A 20871-nucleotide genomic window follows, 5' to 3' on the forward strand; every position below is an offset into this window, starting at 1 on the left:
GGAGCCAGTGCAGTGTTGACAGAACCGGGCTAATATGGTCATACTTCCTGCTTCTAGTAAGAACTCTAGCTGCTGCATTTTGGACCAGCTGGAGTTTGTTTATTAAGCGTGCAGAACAACCACCCAATAAAGCATTACAATAATCTAACCTTGAGGTCATGAACGCATTAATTAACATTTCTGCATGACATTGAGAGCATACAGTATTAGTACCTTTTGAAAGGATACCACCCCAGTGACAGTTTTTACAATTTTTTTTTCTCAGAGTGTAGCGACTGGTAAGATCAGCTAATGATCATTATCATTAGCTTAATTTAACTAGAAACCATTTACAACCAGTTACGATTATAAAATAAATAGATACAGAATGACATATATGGGCCATTCTACAGAATTGGTTGAAAGTCAGAGTTGGAAATATCTTGAAAACAATGTGTCTTTTTTCTCAAATGTTGTATGTATGCAAATTGTACAATATCCAAGGTACACATTTCTAGTAATTGTGCAGTTAATTCTCATTTTGAATTTTCAGAAAGTTTTAGAATATTTTGCCTCTCCTTAAATTTGTCACTACTGCAAAACACAGTAATATATAATTTAATACGAAGGGTTATATTGACATATTAAGATTTTGTTTACATCTAGCTTGCAAATATAATTTTTGCTATTTTATTAAAACATTTTCAGAGGTAAATCAATAACAATTACAATTTTAACAATATTTCAATGTCATTTATGAGATTTGTGGTATTTTGAACCCAATCTTTCTTTGTAAAAGGCAAAAAGTTGATCATACTGATTTCAAAGTTAAGGATTCATTAGTTTGAATATACATTGAGCCAAACACTATCATATCATCTTAGTTGATAATTCAGTATACTTTATTTTTGACAAAACATTCCATGTTTCATTCGTGACTGCATATTTTTGGTAGTGACTGTGATGTTCTGGTAGCGACCACATGACATTACAGAATTTTAACTCACATACTAAAACACTACTAAACAATACTAAAATACTACAAATTTGCATAACTATACTAAAATTTTGTTTATTTCCCCCAAAATAAAAGATTATGTGTTCCCTTTTGTCACTACCGAAACAATGATGACGTTTCGTTCGTGACTGTTTCAGTAGTGACCATTTTAGATACTTTTGAACCCTAGCTCAAAAATGCTAATCAGCACATGGCTACCTAGCAGTTCTGAACAGTTTTACACATATAAAAACTAAATGATTTGGAATAACACCCAAAAAAGTGTGCTTAATTGCAGAAAAAAAGGTGTTCGGTAGTGACGTTACTTAAAGTTACACACAGATTTTTCAGACTTTTGAACACATTTATCTCAAAATGATGGGACCTATCTACTCACCATGTAGCTATGAGAGGGACACACGGGAATAATTCCTTATCATAAATGTAGGGTTGTAGTTAAAATCAGTCTCAGCCAATGGACAAAAACATGCACCGTTTCGGTAGTGACATGAAAACACGGGACACATTTCTTTTACATAAAATTTCATAATTTAAAAGGAAAATATAAAATAAATATTTTTTTTAACTTCACTTTTAAAAAAAAAAATCAAAAATATATTTTTAAAAACAAAAATGGAATAAAATAAAAAAATTATTTCAATATCATTTTCATAAGTTTAAATTTAGGGGTTAGGGTTCTCCCAATTGAAATGACCCAATAAATAATGATTTAATAAATATTACGCTTATTGTGTTTCAATAGATAATAGAAGGATCTTAGGAAACATCTAAGATATGAGTACTTAAATGCTTTTTAAAAGTGTTTTTGGGTTGTGGGACAGCAGTTTTCACCAATTCTGTAGAATGGCCCATATATGTATTTGAATAACAGATGATTCATTGCCTTGTCAACCGATGGTTCATCGATACAAATAACCTGAGATGTGTCTTTATGAGTTCTTGTTGTGTCTGTTGCTCATCAGCACCAGGATGGGCGGCTCATCTCAAGCTGGAGGCCCTTAATGAGAAGACCCTGCGCTTGTCCTGGTCTTCTCCTGATGGCGACTGGGATTTCTACCGTATCCTGCTGTTCAATGGCTCTTCTGTGCTGATGAACCGGACGGTTGAAAGGAATCTTGTGGAGTTCAGCTTCACTAACTGGACTCTGATTCCAGGCCGCCTGTACAGAGCTGCTGTGAGTGTGGAGAGCGGATATCTGAGCTCAACCGCAGGCTGCCACGGGAGACTAGGTGTGTTACTGATCAACTCAACTACTGCCGTGAAACTTGCAACAGTAAAACAGAAACCAACATGAAGCGGCCTTCACAAAACACAAAGTGCCTGCTCTAGTGAAAAAGAAGTGCACTTAAATTGTATTGCATGTGCACTTTTACTGTACTTCAGAGTTTTTTTAAACACTGTACTTGCAGATAAAATGATATTAACAATGAAAGGCCACTTAAGTGTACTTAATGTAACGAGAAACACTTACATGACTATGATTCTTAACACACTTAAGCACATTTTTAAACAGTGCACTTTGTATTCATGTCAAGTTCAAATGAGACTCACTGTCCAGCCTGCTTCAGCACAGCTGCTGGTGATTTTTAAGTGATCCCGAAGAGCTGGTTTAGCTGCTTCAGGTGTGTTTGATTAGGGTTGGAGCTGAGCTCTGTAGGACAGTGGGTCTCCAGGAGCAGGACTGAAGACCTCTGGTTTGTGCACAATAAGACCAGGGACAGGGGACACAAGAGGCAGGGTCAGTTGTGAAATATAAACACAGTTCTCTGTTTTTCTGCACCTGTCCATCAGCTCCCCGGTCCGTTCAGAGGCTGAATGTCCGTCACAGTACAGAGACCTCGCTGAGTGCTGTATGGAGCCGTCCTGTCGGCGAGTGGGACAACTACACCGTCCTGCTGAAGGATGAAGACACGACTGTGGATACGCGGGCATTAGCCCATGATGCGCAGGAATGCAACTTTAATAACCTGATACCTGGACACACCTATACGATCACCGTGACGACCAATAGTGGAGATCTGAGTAGTTCAGCCCTCGTCACAGGAAGAACCAGTGAGTCATTCAGATGTCCAGTGATGTGCTGCTGAGATGGTGGAGCTGCTGGAATGACTAGAGTGTTAATTAACTTTACTTAAAAACTATGTCCTATAATATGTATTTATGAATAATCTTGTGTGCGTGGTCAGTCCCTGCGCAGGTCACCCAGCTGCGGGTCAGTAATCAGGGCAGCACAGACACTCTGCAGGTGCTCTGGGACGGGGCGGCCGGTGCGGTGGATCTGTACTGCGTGCTCCTCATCCACGACAGCGTGGTCATGAAGAATGAAAGTGTGATGCCCAATGTCACCTCCTACTACTTCCAGGGCCTGAGATCCGGCGCTCTGTACAGGACAGTGGTGACCACAGTGCACAGGGGCGACCTCTCACGCCAGACGGTGGCTGATGGGCGCACAGGTAATAGACCAAAAACAGAACATGAGGTGCATGTTATAATACATACAGGGTATTTATTAAATAAGAGTAACAGATGAGAGTGAAGCTGGCATGCCAAAAAATGTCCTCATCCTCGGGCCATCCAAGATTAGGATGAGTTTGTTTATTCATCATTTTTGGAGAAATGTAGCATTCCATCATTTGCTCATCAATGGATGCTCTGCAGTGAATGGGTGCCGTCGTCCAAACAGCTGATTAAAACATCACAATAATCCACAAGTAATCCACACCACTCATTAGTTAACGGCTTGAGAAGCCAAAAGCTGCATGTTTGTAAGAAAAAAATCCATCATTTTAAACTTCAAACCGCTGCCTCCGGCTAAAATACGAGTCCATATTCCATAATAACGCTTCCTCATGTGAAAAAGTCCATCTGCTGTTGTCTCTCACATCAAAATCCACCAACATATTTGTTTAGAGCTGATTTGTTTTGAACTGTTTTGGCTTGTAAACGGTGCTTGATCTGTGCAGATTTCTCTCCTGATTCAATACACTTTTTCACTGGAGGAAGCGTTATTAGGGACTATGGACTTGTATTTTAGCAATGGTTTGAAGTTAATAACGTCTTGATGGATTTGTTTATTAAAAACATCCAGCTTTTCGCTTCAAATACGTTAATTGATTACTTGTCAATTACTTTTATCAGCTGTTTGAACTTAAGTGTCTTCAGAACTTTGTACAGTATTTTTATTTTTCCTTGAAAAAAATTCTTAAGGCTGTGCTTATAAGATTAACATGCTGTTAAAAAACATGCAGTGGTCCCTGTGTAAACTGTTTAATCAGAATCATTTCTTCAGATTTTCTTCTGTGTTCTTTAAGGATGACGCTGGACTTCACACACACTCTTATCTGGAGTTGCAGGAATGCTCCTGGAATTTTCAGGAAGCCTTGAATATGTCAAGGTCATTTGTGCGACTTCCTGCAGGGAATGTTGTTGTGGAGGGAGGATGTTGTTCTGTTCTGAGTGAACAATCATGCTTTAACTCGCCATTTTTTTGGTGTTAACATAGTAACAAGCAGCTTGTCTTCAGAGTCGCTCATCATTAATTTAGACACTGATACTAAATTATTCACAATATAGTTTATATTAAAAAATTTCAACATTTTCTGTAGCTGCTTATAAGACTTTTGACCAGTTTTGGGCCTTCCCTCCCCACAAATCTATTTCAGTGTATCAGTATCTCTGGGTTGTCTTGATAGCACAGCTCTCTTTAGGATTTGCCACAGCATCTCATTTGGCGTAAGGCCAGGACTTGGGAAAATGCACATTTTCTTCTTTTTCAGCCATTCTTTAGTTGATTTAGCTGACGGAGCAAAGCAGCATTTGTCTTGGGCAAACATAAAACAAGCAATACTTTTTTGGCAGCAGTGGTTTCTTTATTTAAGCTCACCTGTGCGATGCACACTTCGAGTCTCATCTCCTTAATTGACTCCATTTATATTTTGGAGAAGTCGTAACACAGTTTCCTTTACTTCTTCCAGCCTGCTCTGTCAATGATCACCAAATTTCTTTAATACAGTTTTGAAAATACAACTATTTATTATTAGTTTAGTCAGATTATGTTTGTTTTTAATTGTGACTTAGACGAAGATCAGATGGATACAGAAAGTCAGATATTTTCATAGTGTTCACAAACTTATTCTTGCCACTGTATAATATGTATATTTATATGTAGATGTATATATAATTATGGTTATAATTATAAATAATGAACTGCAAAAAATATATGTGATCCATAATGTGCACGAACAGCTGCTTTGAAACAGTCTCTATTGTTATCATAAAAATAAAGATGACTTGACATAAATATGAGGAGCATATGAAACCTTCCACATTTTCTGTTTGCTTCCCTTTCCCTTCGCCAAACAATATTTATTTATATGCAGTGATTAACAATCAAACAAACAAATAGATCACTACCATCAATCATGATTCTATTTTTCTTTATTAAAGATGACATATCATGAAAATCTGACTTTTCCAGGTTTTAAATGCTATAATCCAGTCCCCGGTGCATCTACCAACCAAGGAAATGTGAAAAAGATTAACCCAGTAACTTTGTTTTGGGAAGCCTTTTTCTGCAAGCATCTGAGAAAACGAGTGCGACAGATTTCGCTCCCTTGGTGACGTGGCAAAGGGATATCATTATAATATTACCGCCCCTTAATCTGTAAATTTCCACACACGGTGCCGTTATTGTGTTTTCGCAAGCGACAATGGTGTACCAGCTCTAATGCCATGGTGAAAGTTTGAGCAAAACATGCTAACTGTTCTATCTTTGGCTGCACAGACGAGCACAGAACACTGTTTAGAGTCCCAGCCTCAGAGGAGAATTACATATTGTAAAAAGGGGCATAATATGTCTCCTTTAAACAGTGTGCTGTGCGCAGCTCTGTGTTTTATTTTGACAGCAGTTAAGGTTTGCAGAGGTGATGACAGGCACATGTCGTGTGTTGATCAGTTCCAGCCGCAGTGAGAGACGTGACGGTGAGCAACAACGGGCGCATGGACTTCCTGAGTGTGTCCTGGAGAGCAGCTGAAGGAGACGTGGACAGTTACTCCGTCACTCTGAGAGATCAGGAGAGAACCCTTCACACCCTCACTGTGTCTAAGTTCAGTACAGAGTGTGTTTTTAAGTCTCTGGTGTCTGGACGTCTCTACAACATCTCCATCAGCACCCGCAGTGGAGAGTATGAAAACCACACCGTGGTTCAGGAGCGCACACGTAAGAGCACTCAACAGCAGTTTGTTCGCCAGTATCTGTTACTGTAATGGAGAAGGTGATACTGCTGTGTATGCAGTGATTGTTTGCAGCTGGTTTTCACATTATTCTATGGTTCTCTACTCTAGAACCTTCCAGAGTGTTGAACCCTACAGCCACACACATGGCTCGTGACAACCATCTAAAGGTGTACTGGCGGCACGCAGCTGGAGACTTTGACTACTATCATGTCTCCATCAAGCACAACAACATGTTCCACCAGAACAAGACGGTCCCCAAGACTCAGAACGAATGTGTGTTCAGTGGGCTGGTACCAGGCAGACTCTACACTGTGATTGTCAGCACATGGAGCGGGAGATATGAGTCTAGTGTCTCAACTTATGGAAGGACATGTGAGTATGTCTGTGCTGGGTTACTTTGATAGCTCTGTAGTTCATTTTACTGTAGTTCTGTAGCTGCTACATTTGTATAGCTTGTTGATTTAGTTTGCTGTTGTTCTATGGCTTTATAGTTTAATGTACTTCTGTTGCCCTGTAGTTCAGATTTCCGTTGCTCTGTTAATTTGCTGTAGTTCTTTCACTCTTTCTGTTCTGTAGTTTTCGGTTGTTTTGTAGTTTGCCACATTTCTTTAACTCTGTAGATTTCTTTACTATCATTTTGTAGCACTGTAATAGCACTGTAACATCTTTTAGTTTTATGTAGTTATGTAACTCTGTAGGTTAGTTAACTGTAATTCTGTTGCTTACCACAGTTCTACAGTAAACTAAACCATAGTATTTTTACTTTACTGTAATTCTGTATTTTGGTTTAGTTATTTGGGTCTGTATAGCTTACAGTATTTATGTGAATGTAGTTTAATTTTAGCTTATGTGGCTTTGTAGTTTAATGTAATTATATCATCCTTAATTTAGTTTCCTGTAGGTATGTAGGACTGTAGTTTACTTCACCGCAGTTCTGTAGCTCTGTACGGTAGTTTGCTATTATTATTATGTTCTCCTCTCAGTGCCAGCAGGAGTGCAGAACCTGAGGCTAGCTGACAGCGGCACAGAGGATCTGCTGGTGATGTGGGTTTCTGCTCCCGGAGATGTGGATCATTATGAGGTTCAGCTGCTCTTTAATGACATGAAGGTGTTTCCACCGATCACACTGACCAGCAGCACCAACAGATACCTGCTCTCTTCACTCACTCCTGGAAGACTCTACAAAATTGTGGTGTCCACCTTTAGTGGACCAAACCTCAGTGTGCAGTTTATCAAAGGCAGAACAGGTACATCTCACTGTTGCATGTGGACATCTGAGAAATATGGTGGTTTAAAAGTTGAAAAAATTTGATTTTTATTGTAGTTATCTTGCAAAGTCTTAAAGGTTGTGCTATTTTCGACATATTTCAGTTCCCAGTAAAGTGAAGAACATTCATATCAGTAATGCCGGTCAGAGCAGCAGTCTTAGAGTGAACTGGACGCCTGGACAGGGTGATGTGGACCACTACACTGTGTCACTGTCCCTGACGGGCGGTCAGGCAGAGGAGAAATCAGTCCCTAAACATGTGAATGAGATCAGTTTCCAGGGTCTATTGCCAGGAAAACAGTACATGATAACCGTTACATCAATCAGCGGATCTCTGATCAATAACAGCACAGCAACAGGACGAACAGGTAAAGTAACACTTACACTTATAACTATGTGAGGTGTTTTTCCACTGTGTTTGTCATATTGTTGTCTGAGGCTTTATAAAAGAAATCATCAGGTCAAGATGATGCATTGGTGTTTTATTTTTAAGGCTTTAAACACACATGCTCCACAACATCATGATAAAACCAGTGTACTGCACTAAATGTAGGACTGTGTTTTGAATTATTCTGTTAATATAAATATTGAAATATTGTTTAAAGGGGTCATGAACTGCCTTTTTTAAATTATTTTTTACTGTTCTCTGAGGTCCACTTATAATGTTATCAAGATTTTTTACATAAAAAAACTTCATAATATAGAAGTAATAGGCTATTTTCTGTCATGTTTTTAACCCCCCTCATTGGAACGCTCTGTTTGGCGGATTGTAGACTCGGAAGTAAACACCCACTGCTATGATTGGCTAACAGCTGTGCATGTTGCTCTATTACTAATTTCCTCTGCAGTTCCCTCCTCCGTGACTGCTCTACAGGTGGAGAACCAGCGCAGCACGTCTAGTCTGCTGGTGTCATGGCAGGCGGGGCGAGGGGTGTATGACAGCTATCGGCTGCAGCTGCTGGATGACAGAGGAACTCTGGTGTCTAATAGCTCTCAAACTGCAGAAGCCAGCCAGCATAACTTCAGACAGCTCACTCCAGGAAAAAAATATTGCATTGTGATGCAAACCATCAGCGGAGGAATCAGCAGCAAAGATGTCATTACTGAGGGCAGAACCAGTGTGTAGATTGCCTTTTTTCAGTTTTAACATGGGGTAATACAGCAGATGAATTGGCCTGTTACAGTGTTTGAAAATGTGTTTGTTTTAGGTCCAGCGACTGTTAATAACCTGTCCATCTTAAGCAACACAACCACAAGCCTGTCGTTCCGCTGGGATCTGCCAGACGGGGCGTTTGATGGATTTGATGTTTTTCTGTATACTAGAGATGAAAGCTTGCATGATCAGAAAACGGGAATGGTGAACATGCAGGACTGTTCTTTCCAGAACCTTCAACCTGGGTCGTTGTACAAGGTGGTTGTTCTGACCCGCAGTGGAGATCAGACCAATGACACATCCATCTGGGCCCGGACAGGTGAACAACACACACCAATTTGCCAGTACCCAAAATGTAGATTTTTGATTGTAGTTATGATACAGTTCAATGTCAGGCAGCAGTTTAACAGCAAACACAATCATTATATTCATCACAGTTTAAAATGAACAAAGTGAACAAATATTGCAATAAATGCCAAGACTTTAAACAATACCTTGTGTTTTCTGTAGTTCCTGCAGCAGTGACATTCTTGCGTGCCGACAGTAGAAGAAGCTCTGAGAGTCTGTGGTTGAGCTGGAAACAGGCCGGGGCTGAAGTGAGCAGCTACACCCTCCTGATCTACAACTCTGATGGGACTCAAAAAGCAGAGCAGAGCTTGGGCCCGGAGAGCAGAAGTTACACGTTTCAAAGGCTGGTGTCTGGACGACTTTACCAGGCTGTCGTCCTTACACACAGTGGAGATCTGACCAACAGGGCAACTACTACCGGCAGGACGGGTAAGTGCGTCCTGTAAATCATACAAAATAATACATGACAACATGAATTTGATGTGTTGAATAGATCTCAAAAGACCTTAAGATGGGTCACAGTTTCCTTCAATGTAACTTTAGAATCAGTACTTAATTGCAGTACTGATTTTAATCGTTGGACTGTTTCCCTTAATTTCTCTGATTTATTGTAGACCCTAGGCCACCAGTCTCATTCTCCTTTGGAGAAATCACTAACACCTCACTGGAGATCACCTGGAGCAGTCCAGAAAACACTGATTATGATGACTTTGACCTTCAGTGGAGCCCCAGGGATCATCTGTCTGTGTTCAACCCCTACCACAGCCCCACATCTGGAAACCGTATTCTGAAAGGCATGTACCCTGGCCGTCAGTACAACATCAGCCTGCGTACAGTCAGCGGTGCTGGAACCAACAACACTACCTACAGCTTTCCAGTCTACAGGAGCATCAGGACAAGTCAGTGGAGCACCAGACACACATGTATAAGAATCAGTTTATCAGTCGTCCCTACAGGAAACAGTATGTCCAAACCAGGCTTTTTAATCATTTAACCAGTAAAGCCACACCAGAGAGACTACTGGTCACCAGAACCATCTCAGTTTGGACAAGATCATAGTTTAGTAGTTTTACAGCAATCTGTCTGTTTATAGAGACTTGCATGAAGATGACAAGTGTCTGTTGCAGTGGTTCTCAACTCTGGCCCTCGAGAGCCACTTTCCTACTAAGTTTAGCTTTAAACTTGATCAAACTCACCTGCTACTTTCTAGTAAAGACCCTGAAGACCTAGATTAGCTTGTTCAGGTGTGTTAGATTAGGGTCAGAGTTCAGCAAACTCTACAGCAAAGTGGATCTCATGGACCAGAGTTGAGAACTTCTGATCTATTGCACAGTATTAAACCATTCAACTACAATAACATATGGCATTATCTGTAGGTATAGTACTAGTACTAGTGGAATGTGTGTTTTTTCCTGTCTTTAGAGCCGGAGCGTGTTCAGAGTCTGCACTGCCGTCCTCAGAACTCAACAGCCATTTGCTGTTCCTGGAGTCCCCCCGAAGCTGACTTTGACTCGTACACCATCGAGTGCTTGAGAAAGGACTCTCAGAGAATGGTGTACTCACAGCGCACAGTCAAAGAGAACACCGTCTATCTGATCAAAGATCTGGAGCCTCATAAGCAGTACATTGTCTCTGTCAAAGTCATCTCTGACAGCATGACTAGTGAGGCAGTGATGGAGAATGTGGTCACAATGATAGACCGTGAGTTAGGACTTTGTGTTTGATGTAAATCATCAGATAACTTTCTGACAGTAACGTTTACTGAATAGTTCATGTCTTCTCAGGTCCACCTCTGCCCTCAACTCGCGTCGATGAGAATACAGTTCAGGTTACCAAGTCAACCATATTCTTCCAGTTCAACTGCAGCTGGTTCAGTGATATCAACGGTGCTGTGAAATTCTTCACCATCATCGTAACTGAATCTGATGGTTGGAAGACATTTTTCCTCTTTTTTTATGTTATGCACAGATATCTAAGCCAGATAATCTTGTCTCCTTACATGACCAAAGTAATACAATGATCCCTCTCTCTGGTTGGATTCAGACAGTGAACACCAGCAGCCATACCAGCTTCATCCTCTTCCCTCATACCTGGACTACAGATCCAACAGCTCGGTCAAAGCTTATCAGACCAGCTTCTTCCCCAGCCACTGTGACGAGAGCCAGAACACAGTGCAGGAGTTTGAGATTTGTCTGGGATCAGGCATGGAGAGTCTTGGAGGACGATGTGATCAGAAACCATCAACTGATGCATCTCAACACCAGGCGATCTTCTGTGATGGGCAACTGAAACCCAAGACAGCATACAGGTGATGAATCTGATGCTACGGTCAGACAATAACCTGTGCTGTCTGTTGCTGGTAGGGTGTTCTTACATGACCAATGTATCCAACATTTAACCAATGTATCAGAAGTTTAAAGGTTTAAACCTATCCTTAATCTCACATTTAGCCCTTGAACACATATGATTATAGGGTGCTCAGATCCGCATTCATGCCATTATTAAGAAACATGTGGAGGTTAAACAAACGTCTTGAACAATGCAGCCTTTGTACTAATATTTGAGCTTGCAGTCAGGTAATTGTTGGTGATATTTTCAACTGTTTGTCTTGTGATTCTCAGACTCAGTGTTCGAGCGTTTACACAACTTTTTGATGAGAATCATGAGGAGTTTCTCTCTCCGCTCTATACTGATACATACCTGTCCAAGCCCTTCATGACAGATGCAGGTATTACACGTGGCTTGACCATATTAAAGGCCGATTGGTAAGATGTGCTTGTTAATTGTTCATATTTGTGTGTGTTCAGAGCCATTGAGTGGGGTCATCGAAGGGGTCAGTGCTGGACTCTTCCTCATTGCCACCATGGTGGGATTAATTGTTCTGCTGATCTGCAGACAAAAAGTCCACAAAATGTGAGTCCTGTTTTACATTTTGCACTTTACTATAGTCGTCAAAAGTCAATATTTAGTACATCAAATCTAAAACTCAAATACAACATCCTAGACATCACAGACCCCTTGCACATCTGACTTGAGGGGCTACTGATGATGAATTTGCATGTAGGTAGTGTTAGTGATGATGTGTTTGTGGCAACTGGTTAACAATGACGGTTTATGATAGGGCTGTCATCATATCAGATCACTACATAATTATCTTGAACAAAATAATTTACAATACCAATGTTATCGCAGTATCTATAGACATTTTTGAAAAAATAAATAATGCTATCAGTCAAATTCATCATCATTCAACATTTATTTTGGGTTTTCTCTTCTTTTTTTTTTTTTGCCAAAGAGTTACACTCAAAACATAAGTGTAAGGAGGTGGATAGAGAGACATAACAATACAAAAGTGTACAACAAGAACTAACATCTAACATCTGTCTTTTTTACACAATGCAAAAAAAAAGTCATCTCCTTGGACTTGATTTTGTGACAGTAGTGGATATACACTTTACCATCATCTTCCTCTTTATTTATTTTATGACAGGTGGCAACCAGCATTAAGTGTTATACCACCACCTAATTTTTTGGAGTTTCAGCCAGATAGTTACTGATGCTGGATTATTTGCAATATTTTTGTATGCTTAGTATTAAGACAGTATCAATATTGCAATGTTTAAATTTGTTTATTTACATCGATATCAGCATATTGCAACAGTTCCCAAGTCACGTAGCCAGGACCAAGATGGCAGCTTAATGGAAAAACTCAGAGTAACCGTACACAGTTTAATATAAAAACCCTTAATATACGAGGCCAATCTTTTAGCACAACATTGGCGTTTATATGTCAAAACCTTCTGTAACTAAACAGTGTGACATCTTTACTCGAGGGTGTAAGACCAGCGTAAAAACAACCTCGTCCAGTGTACCAAGTGAAGTGGAAGCTAACCACATGAATAGCTTAGCTGAAGTTTTAAATGAACTGAAATCGCTTCGAGCAGAGATCGGAACAAAGTTGGATAATATTGACACCTGTCTGACCGATATGGCGAACTCAATGGCTGCGTTGGAAAGCAAAGTGTCAGATGTAAAACGAGATGTTTCTTCCAATGCAACACGTATTGAGGAGGCTGAAGGCTGCATTCACGATACAGAAAAGACACTTGAAAAAGCAGAAGCTACACTCGACTCGGCCAACAAACGAATCGCTTACCTCGAATCAAAGACGGATGATCTGGAGAACTGGGGCAGAAGGAAAATCCAATACTTTCCATGGATTCCAGCATAACCCTTGCAAGCTGAGAGTGCTACACAATGGCAAGATTTCAACGCAGCAAGAAGCTGAAAAGTTTTACAAAAGCATCTTACAGCCAAAGTAGAATCTACTGTTGAGTGAACTGCAGAGTTAAACCAACATGTCATAGAAATATTTGATCAGCTGTAGACAACAGCGGACAATCGAGATGTACAGTAGGAGTGAGTTCAAAACATTCAAATACATTTTAGCTGATGGGGGAGGTGTTCTTTTACATTCTATTTATTATTATTATTATTTGTTTCTTTCTTTCCTTCATTTTATTTATATTTGATAATATACTAAGATAGTAATTTATGGAGAAAACAAAACTAAAAGGTAGTCTTGATATCAAAATTACAAGTTGGAATGTCCGGGGAATGAGAAAATTGGCCAAACTGAAACAAGTATTGAATAGGATAAAATATCTCAAATCTAAAATTGTTTTTTTTTTTGTTTTTTTGCAATCACATTTGATTGCATCAGATATCCATTGCTTGAGTAAAAGATGGCCAGGCCAAGTATTTCATGCAGCCTTTAGCTCTCATGCATGGGGCGTAGTTATCCTCATTCGAAGAGCACTGCCATTTCAAGTTACGAAAACTATTCAAGATCCTTCTGGAAGACCCAATATTGGACAGATCCACCCAAATTTATACAACTCATATACAAACTAGAAAAACATTAATTGGTTATATGAAGGATCTAAGATTAATTGAAGTTTAGAGAATGCTGAACCCAAATAAAAGAGACTATTCTTGTTAAACATAAAACTCACTCACAAATGAATTATTTTATATTATCTATGGAACTACTGTCTAATGTAAAAGAATACTGGTACAATAGTATAGTAATTAGCGATCATGCAGCAGTATCTATGGAGATTCATTTAGGCAGATTCTAGCATTGTCCTAGATGGAGGTTGCAAACATATTTGTTACAGGACCCGACTTTTATTAAATTTGTGGAGAGTTATATAAATTCAGTATACAGCTGTCTATAAGAGAAACGTAACATACACATGTAATCACAAGAATTATTTATTGCAGAAATGTCAAAAAGCAGTACCACAGTAGTCCAAATGACGATGCGTTGCATGAGTGTCCAGATGTGCATGGGTCCTCTGTAACATGTAAATGAGAGCATCATCTACACCAATATAAGGCTGATATGCAAACTGTAGAGGATCCATTTAAGTTGACTCACTAGCCTTGATGTAAGAGAGGACCTGTCTCTCAAATATCTTCAGCATATGTGAGGTGAGCACTACGGGTCTATAATCATGGTCAGTAGGGTGTCTCTTCTTGGGAACAGGGACCAGGCAAGATGTTTTCCACGGTCCAGGGACCTTCTGTAAGTGCAGGCTCAGATTAAACAGGCATGTGATAATACCACACAACTGTGCAGAGCAGATCTTCAGCAGTCTGGGGCTAATACCGTCCGGCCCCATTGCTTTGACCGGCTTCAATCGGTCCAGTTCCCTCTTGACCTGAGATGGTTGAAGAATTAAGGGTGGAACTACTGGTGGAGAAGGGAGGAAGGAGAGAAGACTCTGAGGAGATGGGTAAAATGCATAGACTGTATAAAAACATGGACGTAGTGTCCGTGACATCACCCGTAGGTTTCTGAAGAGCGTTTTTGAAGCTCAAAGTGGGCGGAGTGGGCCGTCGCCATCTTGGCAGCGCGTCACCGCGCGTCACTCCCGGATAATTGAAAATGGCGGGAGCTGGTTGCTGAAACCACACCCACCTAGCTCAACGGTGGTGACAGCAGAGACAATCCACCTGTCACTCAAGTGGCCACGCCCTTAATTATGCAGAACTCTAAGGCTTAATATAATTTAAACGGATGAGTTATACAAAAAAAATTGTTTATACAAAATTCTAAGGGCAAAATTAGCTATATAGACCAAAACCACGTTTTGTACCAGCCTGTAAACAAATTTTTTTCTGCTGTAAATTTGGGCATTTTAACATGGGGAGTCTATGGGACTGACTCCCTTTTGGAACCAGCCTCTAGCGGCCAGTCGATGAATTGCAGTTTTAGTCACTTCCTTGTTGGTTTCTCGAGAGAGACTGGAAGGTTGGCGCTTGGTAAAATGGTGAGAAGGGGCAACAACACCTGGCAGCAGACCGGATGGGGCAGACTGGGGTGATGTGGGGTTGTCAAATCTGTTAAAGAACCTGTTCAGATCGTCAGCCAGGTTTTGGTCACCACCCAACAGTGAACCCCACTTCTGCCTCATACCTGTGATCTTCCTCATGCCAGCCCAGACTCTCTTCACTCCATTCTGCTGCAGATGTTGCTGCAGTTTGTACCTGTATGATTCTTCCCCTCCTTAATCTTCACCCTCAGTTTTCTTTGATTTTTAAAAAAATGTTCCCTGTCCCCCTCCCTGAAAGCCTTTTTATTCTCATTGAGCAGGGTCTTCAGACTACTAGTTACCCATGGTTTATTATTTGGGAAACAGTGACTTTTTCTGGAGGGCATGATATCATCATTACAGAAATCAATATAATGGGTAATGCATCCTGATAGTCCATCAATGTCATCCCCATAAACCTCACAGAAAACGTCCCAGTCTGTTGTTTCAAAACAGTACTTCAGGGCTTCATCTTTCCCCGGGGGCCAGTATTTTAAAGGTTTTTTGGTGACAGGCAACCTCTTAACAACTGGAATGTAGCAAGGAGAGAGATGTACCATGTCATGGCCTGATCGACCAAGAGGGGACAGAGCAGTGCATTTATATGCATCTTTCGGACCAAACCTCAGTGTGCAGTTTATCAAAGGCAGAACAGGTACATCTCACTGTTGCATGTGGACATCTGAGAAATATGGTGGTTTAAAAGTTGAAAAAATTTGATTTTTATTGTAGTTATCTTGCAAAGTCTTAAAGGTTGTGCTATTTTCGACATATTTCAGTTCCCAGTAAAGTGAAGAACATTCATATCAGTAATGCCGGTCAGAGCAGCAGTCTTAGAGTGAACTGGACGCCTGGACAGGGTGATGTGGACCACTACACTGTGTCACTGTCCCTGACGGGCGGTCAGGCAGAGGAGAAATCAGTCCCTAAACATGTGAATGAGATCAGTTTCCAGGGTCTATTGCCAGGAAAACAGTACATGATAACCGTTACATCAATCAGCGGATCTCTGATCAATAACAGCACAGCAACAGGACGAACAGGTAAAGTAACACTTACACTTATAACTATGTGAGGTGTTTTTCCACTGTGTTTGTCATATTGTTGTCTGAGGCTTTATAAAAGAAATCATCAGGTCAAGATGATGCATTGGTGTTTTATTTTTAAGGCTTTAAACACACATGCTCCACAACATCATGATAAAACCAGTGTACTGCACTAAATGTAGGACTGTGTTTTGAATTATTCTGTTAATATAAATATTGAAATATTGTTTAAAGGGGTCATGAACTGCCTTTTTTAAATTATTTTTTACTGTTCTCTGAGGTCCACTTATAATGTTATCAAGATTTTTTACATAAAAAAACTTCATAATATAGAAGTAATAGGCTATTTTCTGTCATGTTTTTAACCCCCCTCATTGGAACGCTCTGTTTGGCGGATTGTAGACTCGGAAGTAAACACCCACTGCTATGATTGGCTAACAGCTGTGCATGTTGCTCTATTACTAATTTCCTCTGCAGTTCCCTCCTCCGTGACTGCTCTACAGGTGGAGAACCAGCGCAGCACGTCTAGTCTGCTGGTGTCATGGCAGGCGGGGCGAGGGGTGTATGACAGCTATCGGCTGCAGCTGCTGGATGACAGAGGAACTCTGGTGTCTAATAGCTCTCAAACTGCAGAAGCCAGCCAGCATAACTTCAGACAGCTCACTCCAGGAAAAAAATATTGCATTGTGATGCAAACCATCAGCGGAGGAATCAGCAGCAAAGATGTCATTACTGAGGGCAGAACCAGTGTGTAGATTGCCTTTTTTCAGTTTTAACATGGGGTAATACAGCAGATGAATTGGCCTGTTACAGTGTTTGAAAATGTGTTTGTTTTAGGTCCAGCGACTGTTAATAACCTGTCCATCTTAAGCAACACAACCACAAGCCTGTCGTTCCGCTGGGATCTGCCAGACGGGGCGTTTGATGGATTTGATGTTTTTCTGTATACTAGAGATGAAAGCTTGCATGATCAGAAAACGGGAATGGTGAACATGCAGGACTGTTCTTTCCAGAACCTTCAACCTGGGTCGTTGTACAAGGTGGTTGTTCTGACCCGCAGTGGAGATCAGACCAATGACACATCCATCTGGGCCCGGACAGGTGAACAACACACACCAATTTGCCAGTACCCAAAATGTAGATTTTTGATTGTAGTTATGATACAGTTCAATGTCAGGCAGCAGTTTAACAGCAAACACAATCATTATATTCATCACAGTTTAAAATGAACAAAGTGAACAAATATTGCAATAAATGCCAAGACTTTAAACAATACCTTGTGTTTTCTGTAGTTCCTGCAGCAGTGACATTCTTGCGTGCCGACAGTAGAAGAAGCTCTGAGAGTCTGTGGTTGAGCTGGAAACAGGCCGGGGCTGAAGTGAGCAGCTACACCCTCCTGATCTACAACTCTGATGGGACTCAAAAAGCAGAGCAGAGCTTGGGCCCGGAGAGCAGAAGTTACACGTTTCAAAGGCTGGTGTCTGGACGACTTTACCAGGCTGTCGTCCTTACACACAGTGGAGATCTGACCAACAGGGCAACTACTACCGGCAGGACGGGTAAGTGCGTCCTGTAAATCATACAAAATAATACATGACAACATGAATTTGATGTGTTGAATAGATCTCAAAAGACCTTAAGATGGGTCACAGTTTCCTTCAATGTAACTTTAGAATCAGTACTTAATTGCAGTACTGATTTTAATCGTTGGACTGTTTCCCTTAATTTCTCTGATTTATTGTAGACCCTAGGCCACCAGTCTCATTCTCCTTTGGAGAAATCACTAACACCTCACTGGAGATCACCTGGAGCAGTCCAGAAAACACTGATTATGATGACTTTGACCTTCAGTGGAGCCCCAGGGATCATCTGTCTGTGTTCAACCCCTACCACAGCCCCACATCTGGAAACCGTATTCTGAAAGGCATGTACCCTGGCCGTCAGTACAACATCAGCCTGCGTACAGTCAGCGGTGCTGGAACCAACAACACTACCTACAGCTTTCCAGTCTACAGGAGCATCAGGACAAGTCAGTGGAGCACCAGACACACATGTATAAGAATCAGTTTATCAGTCGTCCCTACAGGAAACAGTATGTCCAAACCAGGCTTTTTAATCATTTAACCAGTAAAGCCACACCAGAGAGACTACTGGTCACCAGAACCATCTCAGTTTGGACAAGATCATAGTTTAGTAGTTTTACAGCAATCTGTCTGTTTATAGAGACTTGCATGAAGATGACAAGTGTCTGTTGCAGTGGTTCTCAACTCTGGCCCTCGAGAGCCACTTTCCTACTAAGTTTAGCTTTAAACTTGATCAAACTCACCTGCTACTTTCTAGTAAAGACCCTGAAGACCTAGATTAGCTTGTTCAGGTGTGTTAGATTAGGGTCAGAGTTCAGCAAACTCTACAGCAAAGTGGATCTCATGGACCAGAGTTGAGAACTTCTGATCTATTGCACAGTATTAAACCATTCAACTACAATAACATATGGCATTATCTGTAGGTATAGTACTAGTACTAGTGGAATGTGTGTTTTTTCCTGTCTTTAGAGCCGGAGCGTGTTCAGAGTCTGCACTGCCGTCCTCAGAACTCAACAGCCATTTGCTGTTCCTGGAGTCCCCCCGAAGCTGACTTTGACTCGTACACCATCGAGTGCTTGAGAAAGGACTCTCAGAGAATGGTGTACTCACAGCGCACAGTCAAAGAGAACACCGTCTATCTGATCAAAGATCTGGAGCCTCATAAGCAGTACATTGTCTCTGTCAAAGTCATCTCTGACAGCATGACTAGTGAGGCAGTGATGGAGAATGTGGTCACAATGATAGACCGTGAGTTAGGACTTTGTGTTTGATGTAAATCATCAGATAACTTTCTGACAGTAACGTTTACTGAATAGTTCATGTCTTCTCAGGTCCACCTCTGCCCTCAACTCGCGTCGATGAGAATACAGTTCAGGTTACCAAGTCAACCATATTCTTCCAGTTCAACTGCAGCTGGTTCAGTGATATCAACGGTGCTGTGAAATTCTTCACCATCATCGTAACTGAATCTGATGGTTGGAAGACATTTTTCCTCTTTTTTTATGTTATGCACAGATATCTAAGCCAGATAATCTTGTCTCCTTACATGACCAAAGTAATACAATGATCCCTCTCTCTGGTTGGATTCAGACAGTGAACACCAGCAGCCATACCAGCTTCATCCTCTTCCCTCATACCTGGACTACAGATCCAACAGCTCGGTCAAAGCTTATCAGACCAGCTTCTTCCCCAGCCACTGTGACGAGAGCCAGAACACAGTGCAGGAGTTTGAGATTTGTCTGGGATCAGGCATGGAGAGTCTTGGAGGACGATGTGATCAGAAACCATCAACTGATGCATCTCAACACCAGGCGATCTTCTGTGATGGGCAACTGAAACCCAAGACAGCATACAGGTGATGAATCTGATGCTACGGTCAGACAATAACCTGTGCTGTCTGTTGCTGGTAGGGTGTTCTTACATGACCAATGTATCCAACATTTAACCAATGTATCAGAAGTTTAAAGGTTTAAACCTATCCTTAATCTCACATTTAGCCCTTGAACACATATGATTATAGGGTGCTCAGATCCGCATTCATGCCATTATTAAGAAACATGTGGAGGTTAAACAAACGTCTTGAACAATGCAGCCTTTGTACTAATATTTGAGCTTGCAGTCAGGTAATTGTTGGTGATATTTTCAACTGTTTGTCTTGTGATTCTCAGACTCAGTGTTCGAGCGTTTACACAACTTTTTGATGAGAATCATGAGGAGTTTCTCTCTCCGCTCTATACTGATACATACCTGTCCAAGCCCTTCATGACAGATGCAGGTATTACACGTGGCTTGACCATATTAAAGGCCGATTGGTAAGATGTGCTTGTTAATTGTTCATATTTGTGTGTGTTCAGAGCCATTGAGTGGGGTCATCGAAGGGGTCAGTGCTGGACTCTTCCTCATTGCCACCATGGTGGGATTAATTGTTCTGCTGATCTGCAGACAAAAAGTCCACAAAATGTGAGTCCTGTTTTACATTTTGCACTTTACTATAGTCGTCAAAAGTCAATATTTAGTACATCAAATCTAAAACTCAAATACAACATCCTAGACATCACAGACCCCTTGCACATCTGACTTGAGGGGCTACTGATGATGAATTTGCATGTAGGTAGTGTTAGTGATGATGTGTTTGTGGCAACTGGTTAACAATGACGGTTTATGATAGGGCTGTCATCATATCAGATCACTACATAATTATCTTGAACAAAATAATTTACAATACCAATGTTATCGCAGTATCTATAGACATTTTTGAAAAAATAAATAATGCTATCAGTCAAATTCATCATCATTCAACATTTATTTTGGGTTTTCTCTTCTTTTTTTTTTTTTGCCAAAGAGTTACACTCAAAACATAAG

At 40.8% G+C, this 20871-nt stretch overlaps 1 protein-coding gene across 1 annotated transcript in view; it reads left to right on the plus strand.

The window, feature by feature from the left end:
- Positions 1–20871, plus strand: part of ptprbl (protein tyrosine phosphatase receptor type B, like) — a 51262-nt gene that overhangs the window by 15038 nt on the left and 15353 nt on the right. Inside the window, exons 6-33 of the mRNA XM_016485221.1 lie at positions 1960–2226; positions 2789–3049; positions 3184–3450; positions 5952–6215; positions 6341–6604; positions 7216–7479; positions 7604–7867; positions 8348–8617; positions 8708–8971; positions 9163–9429; positions 9615–9899; positions 10423–10701; positions 10785–10928; positions 11044–11308; positions 11622–11728; positions 11808–11913; positions 15506–15557; positions 15921–16035; positions 16160–16423; positions 16904–17173; positions 17264–17527; positions 17719–17985; positions 18171–18455; positions 18979–19257; positions 19341–19484; positions 19600–19864; positions 20178–20284; positions 20364–20469. Of these exons, the coding sequence (XP_016340707.1) occupies positions 1960–2226; positions 2789–3049; positions 3184–3450; positions 5952–6215; positions 6341–6604; positions 7216–7479; positions 7604–7867; positions 8348–8617; positions 8708–8971; positions 9163–9429; positions 9615–9899; positions 10423–10701; positions 10785–10928; positions 11044–11308; positions 11622–11728; positions 11808–11913; positions 15506–15557; positions 15921–16035; positions 16160–16423; positions 16904–17173; positions 17264–17527; positions 17719–17985; positions 18171–18455; positions 18979–19257; positions 19341–19484; positions 19600–19864; positions 20178–20284; positions 20364–20469 (6256 nt within the window). The remainder of the gene's footprint in view (positions 1–1959; positions 2227–2788; positions 3050–3183; positions 3451–5951; positions 6216–6340; positions 6605–7215; positions 7480–7603; positions 7868–8347; positions 8618–8707; positions 8972–9162; positions 9430–9614; positions 9900–10422; positions 10702–10784; positions 10929–11043; positions 11309–11621; positions 11729–11807; positions 11914–15505; positions 15558–15920; positions 16036–16159; positions 16424–16903; positions 17174–17263; positions 17528–17718; positions 17986–18170; positions 18456–18978; positions 19258–19340; positions 19485–19599; positions 19865–20177; positions 20285–20363; positions 20470–20871) is intronic.

The sequence above is a fragment of the Sinocyclocheilus anshuiensis genome, unplaced genomic scaffold (genome assembly GCF_001515605.1).
Source record: "Sinocyclocheilus anshuiensis isolate Anshui unplaced genomic scaffold, SAMN03320099.WGS_v1.1 scaffold445, whole genome shotgun sequence".
Classification (NCBI taxonomy): Eukaryota; Metazoa; Chordata; class Actinopteri; order Cypriniformes; family Cyprinidae; genus Sinocyclocheilus; species Sinocyclocheilus anshuiensis.